Source organism: Acartia tonsa, chromosome 7, assembly GCF_053477335.1.
Source record: "Acartia tonsa isolate MP-2025a chromosome 7, ASM5347733v1, whole genome shotgun sequence".
Lineage (NCBI taxonomy): Eukaryota > Metazoa > Arthropoda > Copepoda > Calanoida > Acartiidae > Acartia > Acartia tonsa.
In genome coordinates, this window is record NC_137266.1 from 17,352,581 (window position 1) to 17,366,114 (window position 13,534).

At 32.8% G+C, this 13,534-nt stretch overlaps 2 protein-coding genes and 1 long non-coding RNA gene across 3 annotated transcripts in view; 2 read left to right on the top strand and 1 right to left on the bottom strand.

Moving 5' to 3' along the window:
- LOC145324972 (uncharacterized) overlaps nucleotides 1-13,534 on the top strand; it is a 91,050-nt gene that overhangs the window by 34,763 nt on the left and 42,753 nt on the right. The window lies entirely within an intron of this gene.
- On the bottom strand, nucleotides 1,217-4,317 carry LOC145324974 (uncharacterized). Its single transcript, XR_013881366.1, has 3 exons — nucleotides 4,219-4,317; nucleotides 1,879-1,984; nucleotides 1,217-1,461 (listed from the first exon to the last, which is right to left on the bottom strand). It is a non-coding gene; the product is annotated as an uncharacterized LOC145324974 (long non-coding RNA).
- LOC145324015 (uncharacterized) lies at nucleotides 9,642-12,326 on the top strand. Its single transcript, XM_080166649.1, has 5 exons — nucleotides 9,642-10,060; nucleotides 10,187-10,326; nucleotides 10,445-10,673; nucleotides 10,899-11,450; nucleotides 11,547-12,326. The coding sequence occupies exons 1-5, from the start codon at nucleotides 9,790-9,792 to the stop codon at nucleotides 12,167-12,169; spliced, it is 1,815 nt and encodes a 604-aa protein (XP_080022775.1). The 5' UTR covers nucleotides 9,642-9,789; the 3' UTR covers nucleotides 12,170-12,326.

Below are 13,534 nucleotides of genomic sequence, written 5' to 3' on the forward strand. Positions count from 1 at the left end.
GTAAAACTTTTTTTTAAAAATTATATAACGATATTAAACCTAATCCTAGTATATTTATCAAAAACATTTAGAATCACTTGCTCTTATTCATGCATATTCCATTTAGCGTGTATAGCAACTGTACATTTTTAAGTTATTCTCATATTAACCTTGATTTTTGGACCATCAAAACATATTAGGCACTTTGTAATATTATATTCAATAGCAGCTGCGCTCTAGCATCTAGGGGACTGTATATCCTTAAAAAGGGGGGGGGGGTGGGTGTAGTTTACCCTCCATTTTATTTTTTTCCAAACAAGATGACTATCGAATGCATGCTGATCATAAAAAGGCTACCAAAATATTCCAGCACTTTTAAAATAACCTTTCTCAAATGGAGACATTAATCGGTTCAGTGGATATGTATCAAGATCTTAATGACCTAACAAAAAAATAAAATACGATAATTAATCTTTAGTGTTTAATTTTATATACACTTAAAGGGGGTGGGGGTTAAATTCTATCCCGCTGTTTTATTTAAATTTAAAAAAGAAAGTCTAAAAAAATATAAAAGGAAGAGGAAGTAGTACCCTTATCAAAAATAGCTAAAAACCTTACAAGACCAAAGAGAAGCTACACTGTAACGGATTATCGTATTGGTCCAGTGGTTAGAGATATCCATAGGAGCAGATAGACACACAGAGATCCTGTTTCTTTCCAATACGGTTTAAAGTATGACATTTTTTAACTTTAGAGGTAAGGGGTAGTTCCACAAATGATTTCAACAAAAAGTTAAACCTTATTTAATTTTTTCAAAATTCCGTGGAAACTCCGTCAATAAATACCAGTATAAAATGTAATTCCAGAGAGAGGTAACAATGGGCTGTTTATTACACTTGTCCCTAAAGTTTTATAATGAAGTGTTATTATTCGTTGGCTTAACAACTTTGGGAACTTTTACTTAGTTTTAACTGGTTGGTTTATTAAGTTGAGTGTTCAAACGTTACAACCACTAATTTTAGTCTTGATAAGGGGTAATTTTTTATATTATCATTGGGGATGTACGTCAATTTATCGGCCATTGTCTTTTTCCCTTTAGATCCCTAACATAAATCTATTAGAATATCAAGAAATAAAAAAATCTGAACCTGATATAATAGCCTCATTAATGTTTAATACGTACATATGGAATTAAAGAGCAGCTTCACACATTAAACCATTGAACTAAACAAATATATGAAATATCTTATTTTATTTTATTACAAATCATTTATAATTTCGAAATTAATAATAATATATGCTACTGATCGTTAAATGTTTTTTTTGTTTACAAGTTTTTAAGCAGAGTGAGTTAGAGCAACGTCAAATACGGTTGAAAGATTGTCCATTCAGAGATTCTTTTCAAATAGCTTTTGTTGGATTCTCTCCCTTTACCTAGCAACGAGGAGGTCAGCTGGGTGTCCTTTGCAACATCATTGTTTCCTAAAAAAAACAACACAATACTTAATCAAAGAGGGTAATGCATAATTTACTTTTTCTGTTGTTTATGGAGGAAATAATTTCTTATTTGAAACTACATAGTTAAGATACACATGTCCAATAAGTTATTAAGTATTAGCGGCTATGCTTATAAAAGCCTTAAAGAAAGAGACTTTTCTCTAACAATTAAAAACAAACTTTACGACCTTTCCAAATAAACCAAAATATAATTCATCTCGTTCGTGAATTGTCCTTTTTTTGTAAGTCTTTAAGAAATAAAACATGCATTTAACCATTTCTTCATATTAACTAAAACCTCTTTCTGCCCTAAAAACTTAAACTGTGTAGATACTGTAATACTACGACCTAAAACAATAGAGTTGGAGTTTTATGATTGAAGGAGAAGCTGTGTATATTTACCTTTATATAGGATGTAGTGTGCAGAGAAATTTTAACTTCTTTTATTTAATTGTTGATGAAAGGTGTTGCATAAAAGTGCTTAAAGGTCCATCAGCTTGCCATTGCCCTAAAATTTAAAAAAATCTTAATTAACAATCCTTATTATAACAGGATATCTATCTGTCTGTGTGTAATGAAGAATCTAGCTAAAGGCTATATCAATATGGTTCTCCTTTATATTCTGAACAGGTCTAGGTTAGGTTTTAATATATTTTTAAGGAACAGTACAACCACTTTCTCCCAACCCCCCCGAAAATTTTTTTCTTCTTATAAAAATAAAAATAACTTTTTCCCGTCAAAATTTAAGCATAAGATAATAATTTGAAATCGCCAAATAAAGTAATTGAATCTCCAATGAATAATGTATAACATTCTTTTGGTATGATTAAGTGAACGACATAAAATTCAATAAAAATAAGATGTACAATGTACATTAATTAGTAATTACACTGTTATCATCTTTATAATAAAGTAACAGGATGTTTGTCTGTATGTTTGTACCGAAGGATCTCACTATCCGCTGAACCGATCGGGTTCTCCTTAACAGGGTAGCTTCTCATAGGTCCCGGAAAGGTTTATAACTATTTTAAGGGAGGGTACCACCACCCCCCAAGAGAAATAATAATAAAGCGAAATTTTTATTTTAAGTAAAGAGATTCCTACGTAACATTGCGAGGTATCCTATAAAGAGACTCTTACGCTACATATCGTAGAAACTTGAACGCAACAAAAAAACAAACATTTAAAGTGCCACTAGAGTCTAGAAGCGATAGTTAAAGATCTTAAACAATTGCTTCTCCAAATTAGTTTTACTTATCAGGGAAGCTGTATAAATGGGGGGGGGGGGGGGGGCGTAATGACATTTAAACTTAAACAGTAAGCAAAATGGTCTAAATATTGAGCTAGATTCTTCAAACTTGGTACATAAGCCTAGTCCTATAGGTACTACATCTAAATGAAATTTTTTTTTTAATTTCTTCTCTTAAGGTTAGGTAAGAAAACCCTGCGGAAATGAGATTTTTAGGCCTGTTTTGGTGTAATTTGATGTAAAAACTTACTTTTAATTTTTTTCTTAAGTTTTTTCCTTGAATACTGTATGTCTATTCATAAGAACATTATTTAAGATGATTCAGAGAGTTTGGGACCAAAATTCAAAAAACCTATTTTCTATATATGACACACAAACTTTAAAAAAAAATACACTTTACTCCTGCTTGCCACCCACCTAGCCATCTGGGGTTGGTCTCCGACTTGCTGAATCATCTTAGATAATGTCCTTGTGTATAGACACAGTGTATTCAAGAAAAAAAAATCAAGAAAAAACAATTAAAGGTAAGTTTCTACATCAAAATAGACCAAAAAAAGGCCTAAAAACCCCATTTTCGCCCATTTCCGCAGGGTTTTTCTTACCTAACCTAACCTAAAGATGAAAAAAAATGATTTTTTTGCCATTTAGATGTAGTATCTATAGGGCTAGGCTTATGTACCAAGTTTAAAGAATCTAGCTCAATATTTAGACCATTTTGATCACTGTTAAAGGTAAATGTCATTACGGCCCCCCCCCCTTTCTTGGATTAGTTAAGCTATTTTTAACCTCGCCTGTGGCTAGAGTTTAGAGGTGGTGGAGTAACTAGTCCTATTCTATTTATTAGAAATATTTTTGTCTGAAGCTTTATGTCTAGGGTAGGTTTAAGACTATTATTCTCGTCAAGAGGCTAGGGTTAAAGCAGATACAGATATTTTAAATCCCTTTTGATAAATATTATCATTGTACTAAAATTCATTTTTACACCCGCAACAGTAGCTTAACATGTAACGCATCCGCTCATAATCGGTGAGGTGAAAGGTACGAATCTCGGCTTAACACCACTTTATAACTAAAGACGTTAAAAATGGTTTCTACTACAGCTATATCAGTTGCGCGATATTAATATTAGTTAAGAGTAGGGGAAATGCCTTGGCCCAAAACAGGCGCAACTCATTACCATGCACATCTAGGACTTTTAGACAAAGGTCGTGGAATCAAAGTTTTGCTCGTCTATTGGATGTTACCCCAAGAAGGTCAAAATCCCTTGATGGGTTGTAAAAGGGGAAGCCAGAGGGGGGAGGGGGTAGAACTTAAACTTTTGCGTTTTTTTTTTATTTCTAACCTAAACCTAATATGTTCAACAAATAAAAGCTAAGGTCTACTTAACCTTGTTCTTTTGTCGCCTTTAAATTTTTAAAAATTTTCAATAGCGTTGGCTTTAGAAAGTAATTTTAACTTGTTATTTTTATTGTACATTACAAAAAAAGTAAAACCTGATTTGCATTTTGTTAGTAGAGACATCGGTTAAATCAATCTGCAGTCACTTTTATCTCATCTTTAGTAAATATGCAGCTCATCTTTAGTTAATATCTGAAAGATGCAAACTTTAAAGTACGTAACATTGAAACGAAACAGGGGATATATTACCTGAGATAGAATATTTTGACGCATCCATTACACCATATTTGTGAAGAAAGTTGTGATATTATTATCCTTGTATTATCCTGGTTTATTCACAATAAGGAAAATCCCACAAATTTAAAAAAAATAAATAAAAAGTATTTGATTATGTGTGAAAAAATATTAGGTAGTTAAAAAAATAGTATTTTAGTAACACGTTTTACACAATATACTTTTTTTATAAGAGCCCAAAAAGTGTATTTCTTTCAAAATGAAGTAATATAAAGTCAGATTTTATTTCATTTGTCACAACATTATAACACAAACAAACATTTCGAAATTTTCGCTTTTATGTAAGTTGTCATTCTTGTTAACATGGCAGGGCAAACCATCACAGAGAATGAATTTGAAAGGTTTCATGGTTTTTCTAAGTTTTTAAATGAAATAGAAATCAAATTGATACTGAGAAAATCAACTAAATGTTAAGCAAATTTAATTTTAAAAGACAGGTATAAAGTATAGCCAAAAATAATAATTCTAAAACAATATTTAGAGGGCAGATGGAGAGGTCGTCAATTTTACTATGTGTTGCCCCCCAACGACAAAAGTAAATACGTGTAGGAAAAGTGATTTTTTTAGAATTAATTTCGTTGTTGATATCAGCTGGTTTAAAGATATTTCAGGCCTTATTTTAAACAATTAATTTATCCAAGCAATAAAAACATTAACGTTAAGTAAGCTAGGACATTGCCCCTTTCTACAATTTATGTATTTATTTATAAAGGAAGCAAATGATATTGTCTTTAACGTTTATAATTAGTAATTATTATCCCAATATGTGTCACATTATTTTAAGAGCTTATGCTTGCGCAAAAATATACACACACTAAAAAAACGCAACGTAAACTTTACATCCCCAACTAACCCCTACTCCCCACCTCGCTTGATTTTTGATAACTTTTAGCAAACGTTGATATTGTAATATCTGAACAAAATCACAAATAAAATAATTATAATATAATGCATTAAAATAGTATAAGTATTGTAACATTTTAACATTTTTATTTAAATTCGAAAAAGATATTTGTTATTGTGTCCGCCATTTTTATTAGGTTGGTTAGACTAATCTAATTATCAGCTGGAACTTATCCTAAAAAATTTATAGACGTTTCTTCAACATTGGAAAATTTTAAAATAAATATAACACCAAAAATATTCAATTTTCATTTCAATAATTTGTTATATTAATTTACTTTAAAATTGCAGGTTTCATTTTTTAATTTTCAAGAAAAATCAAATATTATTGAAATTATTTTTTTTGGGATCATGAGGACATCAGTCTAAATTTTGTAAAGTCTAACCTCCAGCTGTTTTTCTCAGGGAGAAAGGAACATTAAATAATTTATTTTTAAAGTAAATATTCAAAAGTATGACTGAAAAAAGGTTGACCTCAAAAAAGGTTGACTGAAAATTTCTATCAGTTGACTGTTTAGCTTTTGTGAACTGGGCTTTTGTATTTTTACAGTAACTTTTTATCTTAGGGTAGGTAAATGTTAAAAAAATATCCTTACTTACTTTTGGTCAGGTTAGGTTGGGTCGCATTGAGTAATCCATCCTCCGGGGCGAATTCCTTCCATGTTCAGCAACTCTCGGTGCTCTACACACCAAGAGAGGCCATTTTTTTTTAGAATATAATCCCAAATTTGGTAAATTTGGTGGGTTCTAAAAAGAACCAGAGAAAATTGAAATGCTTTATTTATTTATTTATTTAATTTCAGTTGCACTCCAGTGGCGTCAAAAATAGCTGATCCACAACGGAAGCGCATAATAACAAAGTTGTGTTCACCTCCAAGGGTCAAGAAAAGAAGAAAAGAGTCTTCTCCCCAATCGAGGTAAAAAAAACAAGTAGCCAAATAATTTTTTTTTTTTATTTTGTCCAGAGGGCAAGGGAAAAATAATATTAATTAATAATTAAAATAATAGGCTATTTTTTTAAGGTCAAAACCTGCAAGCCCAGAACCTGAAAAAACAACTTCACCCCCCAAACCTTCTCCCCAATCGAGGTAAAAAAAACAAGTAGCCAAATAATTTTTATATTTTGTCCAGAGGGCAAGGGAAAAATAATATTAATTAATAATTTAAATAATAGGCTATTTTTTTAAGGTCAAAACCTGCAAGCCCAGAACCTGAAAATCCAACTTCACCCCCCAAACCTTCTCCCCAATCGAGGTAAAAAAAACAAGTAGCCAAATAATTTTTATATTTTGTCCAGAGGGCAAGGGAAAAATAATATTAATTAATTAATTAATTATTTTAAGGTCAAAACCAGCAAGCCCACAACCAGCTTCACAAACAACACCAGATACATCACCAATGCGCCCACTCAACGTAACGCCGCCGCCGTCTCCATCACCTACAAGTACAACAGCCACACCTAAAGCCGCAGCCACACCTACAACACCAGCTGGAGACACACCTTCTTCAGCACAGTCATCCCCAGCTGGAGAAAAGCCAAAAGGGAGAGGTGGCCGTAAAGCAGGATCCAAGAATAAACCCAAGATGAACAGTGACAGTACGGAACATATGTTCATCAAAGGTAAGCTTAAATTAGTATAATTAATATCAATAACATAGGTAGTAACATTAAAAATTTAATTGACAGGATGTCTATTTGTCTGTACTTAAATAAAATACATTATATTATATTTATAATTAATAACCATACAATCTCAACCGTAAATACATAAATTTCTAGAATACTAGTTTGTTTTACTTTACCTATATATTAAATTAACTGTTCTATTGATTACCTAGACTGCGTGGGTACAGTACAAGGGGACACACACTCGCTCTATGACCGCCTTGATGGGAAGAGGATAACATATAGTAATGGTGATAAGGTACAAACATAAATACTAAAAATAATAATAAAATGTAGAGGGGGGGGGGGGGGCAATTCTTGATGGGAAGAGGATAACATATAGTAATGGTGATAAGGTACAAACATAAATACTAAAAATAATAATAAAATGTAGAGGGGGGGGGGGGGGCAAAAGTGACACTTTTTGAAACCAAAACTAAAAGTCAAGAAAGGAACACAACTAAAAAAAGAGTTACAGGTGTGAGATTATTAAATAAAATGTTTAATAAAATTAAAATTACTTCAGGTTTATGTCTACTTGGTTAAAGTGCTTGAAGATCATGCTTACATGATCCCCAACTACCCTGGAAAGGGTAAGCATAAGACCCCGTGGGGGCGGGGGTGCAAATACTGTCACTTCAATACCTGGGATGGCACATACCACATGAAAGAATACCCCACAGATCCAAAAGCAAGAGAGAAATTTATACTGCAAGAAACTAACCTTCTTAGGTAATAATATTAAGTTGACATAAAATAACATGATGTATTAACGCAACGTGCCGGAGCCGTATAATTTTGATGCGGCTCCGGCTCCGGGGAGCCGTATTTGGAAATACGGCTCCCGGCTCCGGCTCCAGCTCCGGCTCCGGCTCCTACCTTAAAATTAATATATCAATTTTTTTTCATTATTGAATTTGATAAAATAAGATAAATAATATAAAATATTTTGCTTTTATTTGATTAAAGCTATATAAAAGTAGAAGGATGTGTGTCTATTTGTTAAGTAACAATAGTTTTTCAGTTTATTATATGGAAATAGACCGTTGCCAAATTATAATATTACTTTAAAAAATCATTTTTACCTAGTCCGGAGCCGGAGCCGTTTTTAACAAAAAATACGGCTCCGGATCCGGCTCCACAAAAAATGTTGCTGCTCCCGGCTCCCGGCTCCGGCTCCAGAACACTGGTATTAAGTATTCATAAACATTGATTAAAAATATATACTGACGGACAAGGTGAATTATAGAGTAGCTTTGCTAAAAAAAATAATATTAATTGCTTACCTGTTTAGGAGGTTTACCCATCACTGGATCAATGACCACAGAGATGTTTACCGAGAGTATAGGAAGGGAGTGAACCTGGCCAGCTTTCAGAGGAAGTTTCAACAGGCCCAGGCAGATGCTGAAGTTATCCATGAAGTCAAAATATACACCACTGCCCTAGAAGCGCTGCGCCACATAACAGGAAAACTGGTTAATAATGAAAGTTTCCTTCGCTTTAAGGTAAATGTATGTTTAATATTTTTGATCATATTTGCTGTTATCTAATGTCTCATACCTATATTTTTTTAAACAAAATGAATTGAAAATGATTGCTAAAATCGAAATATATCTTCATGTCAGTTAGAATAGTGTATTTTTTAAAAATAGGTTGAAAAACATACTAACTTTAAAAAATTCGCTTTAAGGATAAGGATGCCAATGCCTTTGACCATCTCATCGCCAAGCAGGTCGGTTTACTTGAGAAAGGCAAGAAGCAGGATGCACCCACCAGCAAACAGCTTCATAACTGGCTGCAGGGGCAGCACAAGTATTACATGGAATCCTTCAAGAAGATTTTAGAAAATAAAGGTATTAATAACTATTAACTATTAAGTATTATAATTTATAAACTAAAACATTACTAAATAATTTCAAAATCTGAAAGAAATAACAAATAATTAATTTAAATTATCTTTACTTCCGCGGGTGTGTACATTGCCGAAATCGAAGGAAAGGTGCACACCTGCGGAAAAAATGTTAATATTTAATTATTTTAAATAACAAATAATTATAATCAATATTATCTTTGTTTCCGCAGGTTTGCACCTTTCCTTCGACTTCGGCAATGTTCACCACACCGACTTCATTGCAGGTAACCTAAATAAAATAAATAAACTATTATTATTTATTAATGCAATTACAACTGCAGCAGCTACATAACCTGAATTAAATAAAGTAAAGTAAACTATTATGAATAATATAAAAGAATTACTAATTTTTCAGTAACTGCAAACTATACCGATGCAGACGGTCCCAAAGAATTGTTGCTCGCCTGTGAACAGGTATAAGTTTAAAATTAATTCTTAGAAATTTAGAATGACCACAAATACCTAAATGATAATTTGATTAATTACTTATGTTTAGATGCCTAAACCCGATGCTTCCGGCCGCAGCATCTACGAATATTTCGAAGAACTGTTGAAAAGGTTTGGGCTTGAGCATTATCAACTTCTCAGCTCCACATCCGACTCGGCTGCCAACTGTGTAAAGGTAATGAAAAATTATAAATTATAATTATAAAATCATAACTATTTAATAGTTTTTTCTCGCATCGTATTTTAAATGGCTTTCCGCGGATGTAAAATGTACAATTGTAAGATAAAACCAGTTTTTTTAGATGAATATTTGAATGAATACGAGAATTAATATTCTAAAACAATACCATTAGAAAGTAAATCATTAATTTATTTTTCATTCTTTAGTCCGTCAAGATACTCAATGAAGAGCACGGGAAAACCCCCACAGAGTATACAAGTTACATGAACCATGAGGATGAAGATGAGGAAGTCAGTGATGATGATGATGATAGTGATAAGGAAGACACACCTGAGGCTGATAGTGAAGATGAAATCCCGTTGGATATGGTTATAGAAGATTTAGATGAGGTTGAGGATGGTGTTGTAGAAGCCGAAGGTGAGGGTCAGGATGGAGGTGAAGAAACCCTGGCAGGAACAAGACAAGGCGATGGCGGCATATCAAGTGCGATTTTCTACAGGTCCATCGCCATCAAAGATCCACAACAAAGAGAGGGTAAGTAAAGTTAAATTAAATTCATTCCCAAAAAATTCAATGAATTACATTTAATGATTTACAGGGGTAGTTTCACGAAATGCATTTAACTAAATTATATTAATTTATTAAATTATTTCTTTTCAGCAATCACAAATTTCGGGAAACTAATGGAAGAGAACATCCAGAAAACAATGATATGTGATGAGCAAAAATGTGGACTAATAGTGGGAGGCGTTTGCCTCAACCACCAAGTGGAGTTGGCGTTGAAGCAGGCTGCCAAAGTTGTAAGTAAATTAATTAAATGATTAATAGAACCAACTAAATAACTTATACAGTAACTTAAAAAGTTAAATAATAAATTATACAAAAACGTGAAAATTAACAAATATTATATTTTTTTAGAAAGGGAAGGGGTACAACAGAACCATAATTAACCTGGCAAAGCTGGTCAGTAAAATTATGAATAACAAGAAGCTGCGTCGCATTTTGGTAGAGAGTGGACAACGTATGCTTACCAGATACGTGGAGACGAGATGGAGCTCCAGAATGAACATGATAAAGCGGTTCTTAGAGTTGTTTGACAACAAACAACTACTTCAGAAGGTGAAAAAATCCGTGCAGGATCAGAAAGGTAAACCCAAAAAAGTTAATTATAATTTAAACAACAATTTAAAACTAACAAAATTACCAACTTAAATTTCTCTCTGTCCCTTAATTAAACAAAAGAGAAAGGTAACAAATAGAAGTTTATTAAAATTTAAACTAAATAAATTATTTCTTCTCTCGTTCCCTTAATTAAAAATTAGAACTGTATATATCAATAGAATTAATTTTTAATTTTTAATTTTTATTTTAGTCAACAAGAAGTTTGACAATCTGTGGCCAACACCTGACCAGGTTCTTGCCCTCAGAGAAGTCCTGCAAGTGTTGGAGTGTGTGGATACCATGCTGACAATTCCCGCACAAGCCCATGAGGCCACAATCGTCCAGATGTTCACCATGCTGGATACGGTGTTCTTTACCCTATGGACAAGTATGCCTGGCAACTTATTCGCTAGACGTGTATTCAAGTTCCTTCACCTGAGAGTTAACAAGATTGTCCGTACTAATGCAGGCTGGCAAGTCTGTCTCTACCTACACCCCCTGTCACGCAGTCATTTGGAAATGATTGCGAGTGGCACACAAAGCTTTACGGTGACACAGGATGAAGCAAAAACAATCTTACAACAAGCACCCAAAAATTGTAGGTTGTTGGGTGAACGGCTACACCGAATCTCACTGAGAGCCAACCTAAGTCCTGAAGAAAAGGCAGATGAAGAGGCCGACCTGCGTAGTGCTAATGCGGATGCCGACAATGAGGATTCCGAAGCTGACGAGTACGAATCTCCAGAAACTGCACCTCCCACAGGTAAAGATATACAATATTAATTAAAATAGATAATAATAATAACATTAGTTAAATAATTCAATTATCATTTTTATTAATTATATTTATGTATTACAGGCATGATGACACCCATCCAAAAGATGTTATGGAACAAACAACAAGAGTTCAAAGAAATTCAGGCTCAAGCAGCAGCCAAGAAGAAAAAGAAAGAACAACGTGACAAACAGAAGGATCCCCTGGACGTCATGAAGAAACACCTGAAAGCTGGGCTGAAGGATTGGAATAATATAGAAGAATCCAAGTTGCATGCCTTGACATACGGTTACCAACGTGAAGTCGCTAAGATAAAGGAGGAAATTGCGAAAGTCAAAAAATCTAAGTCCAAGGATTTCGATGTTGAAGAACGCCAGAAACTGTACAAACAAGGAGCAATGACCGCAAGCCACAGGATGCTTACTGCCAGGTATGAACATGTTGCAGAGCAGATATGTTATCCACCTGGACTTGTCAGTTTGATGACCAACTTCAACAACTTACCTGTTTCTAATGCGAGGTGTGAGAGAATTTTCTCACACCTCAAATTAGTTTACTCATCGAGGCGCTATAACCTAGAGAAAGACACCATCCACGCCATCATGTTCTTGAAGATGAACAAGCTAGTCCCCAAGAAGTCCCAAGCATTTTGGGATAGACAGGTAAAAGTTACCAAGAAGACAGCAACCAAGGAACTGGAAAAGTGAAATAATTTTTGTAAATATGTTTATCATATTAATTATGTTGGAAAGAAATAAAGTAGAAGTAAAAGTAAAACAAATAATTTAATGAAATAATTTTGTGTTTTTTAAATATCTGTATCATTACCATTATAAAATAAATGTTGTAATAAAACCCAAAAAACTGTTTATTGATATATTTATTTTTTTTGCAGTATTGTTATTTAATTTAACAAGGATGAATAATTAATAAGTAGCGAAGCCAAAAACATTACTCAAATCATACTTGTCTTGTGTCTTTATGCGTGGATGGTCTCTTGCTCGAGGTTCTAGAGTAAATAAGTTGGACATCAAATGAAAGTAAATACTAAATATCCAAAAATAAATTTGAATTTCAATTAAAGGGTGATGGAAAAAAATAAAAATGCGTACTTGCCGCTTCGCTTATATTATTGTACATTCAAACATCAGTAAACCAAAAATCAGACCAATCGGATAATTAGGTCACATAAAAATTTGTTGTTAAAATGTAAAAAAAATACGGACATTAATGTCAGAACTGAATTATCAGAATGCGAATATATAAGAGTCAAAGCAAAATTGTAAGTAAATTTGTTTAAAAACAGCTTGATAATCAGGTTTAATATGAGCGTACATTTAAAAACGAGTTTCAACGCAAAAAAACGCGGAGCCGAATCTAGAAATACGGCTGCGGATGTGTGTATATTTGGTAACATATGGTTTTTAAGTTTAATTTAAGGAAATAGACCGTTAAATCATATTATTACTGTAAAAACTCACTTTTAACTAATGTGGAGCCGAGCCGTTCTGAACGACGTAAAAAAATGCACGGAAATTCTTTTCGAACACAGGGATTCAATATTTTTAGGTAAGACTAAGACTTATCGATAAAACACACCCGATACTTTGTAATTTTGGAACGATATAAAAAAATAAAAAATAAACATAATTAAAAACAAAGTATGGAGCTTGCCGAATTATTCACAGTATAAAATCTGTGCGTTTAAAATTGAAATTACCAAAAGGCAAAATAAGAATAATTAAGTTATAACGAACAGACTTTTCACTTTATATTTACAAATTATTACAAAATCCTTACCTTAATATACAGTAAATGATTATGTGTACTGCCTTCCGAAATAGAAAACATAGCCTATTATTTTGACGTGTATGTACTCTTATGACATTCACACAAAACAATAGACTACAATAATTTTTTTCGGACGACAGTACAGAATTAGATCTTCTTGTGTTGACACTTGACTTTGTTTCTTTCTTCTTTTTTTTATAACTATGCAAATAATATTTATCACTTTATTTTATTGTATTAATATAATTCCATTTGAAGTTTTCACATTGAATATTAAATTT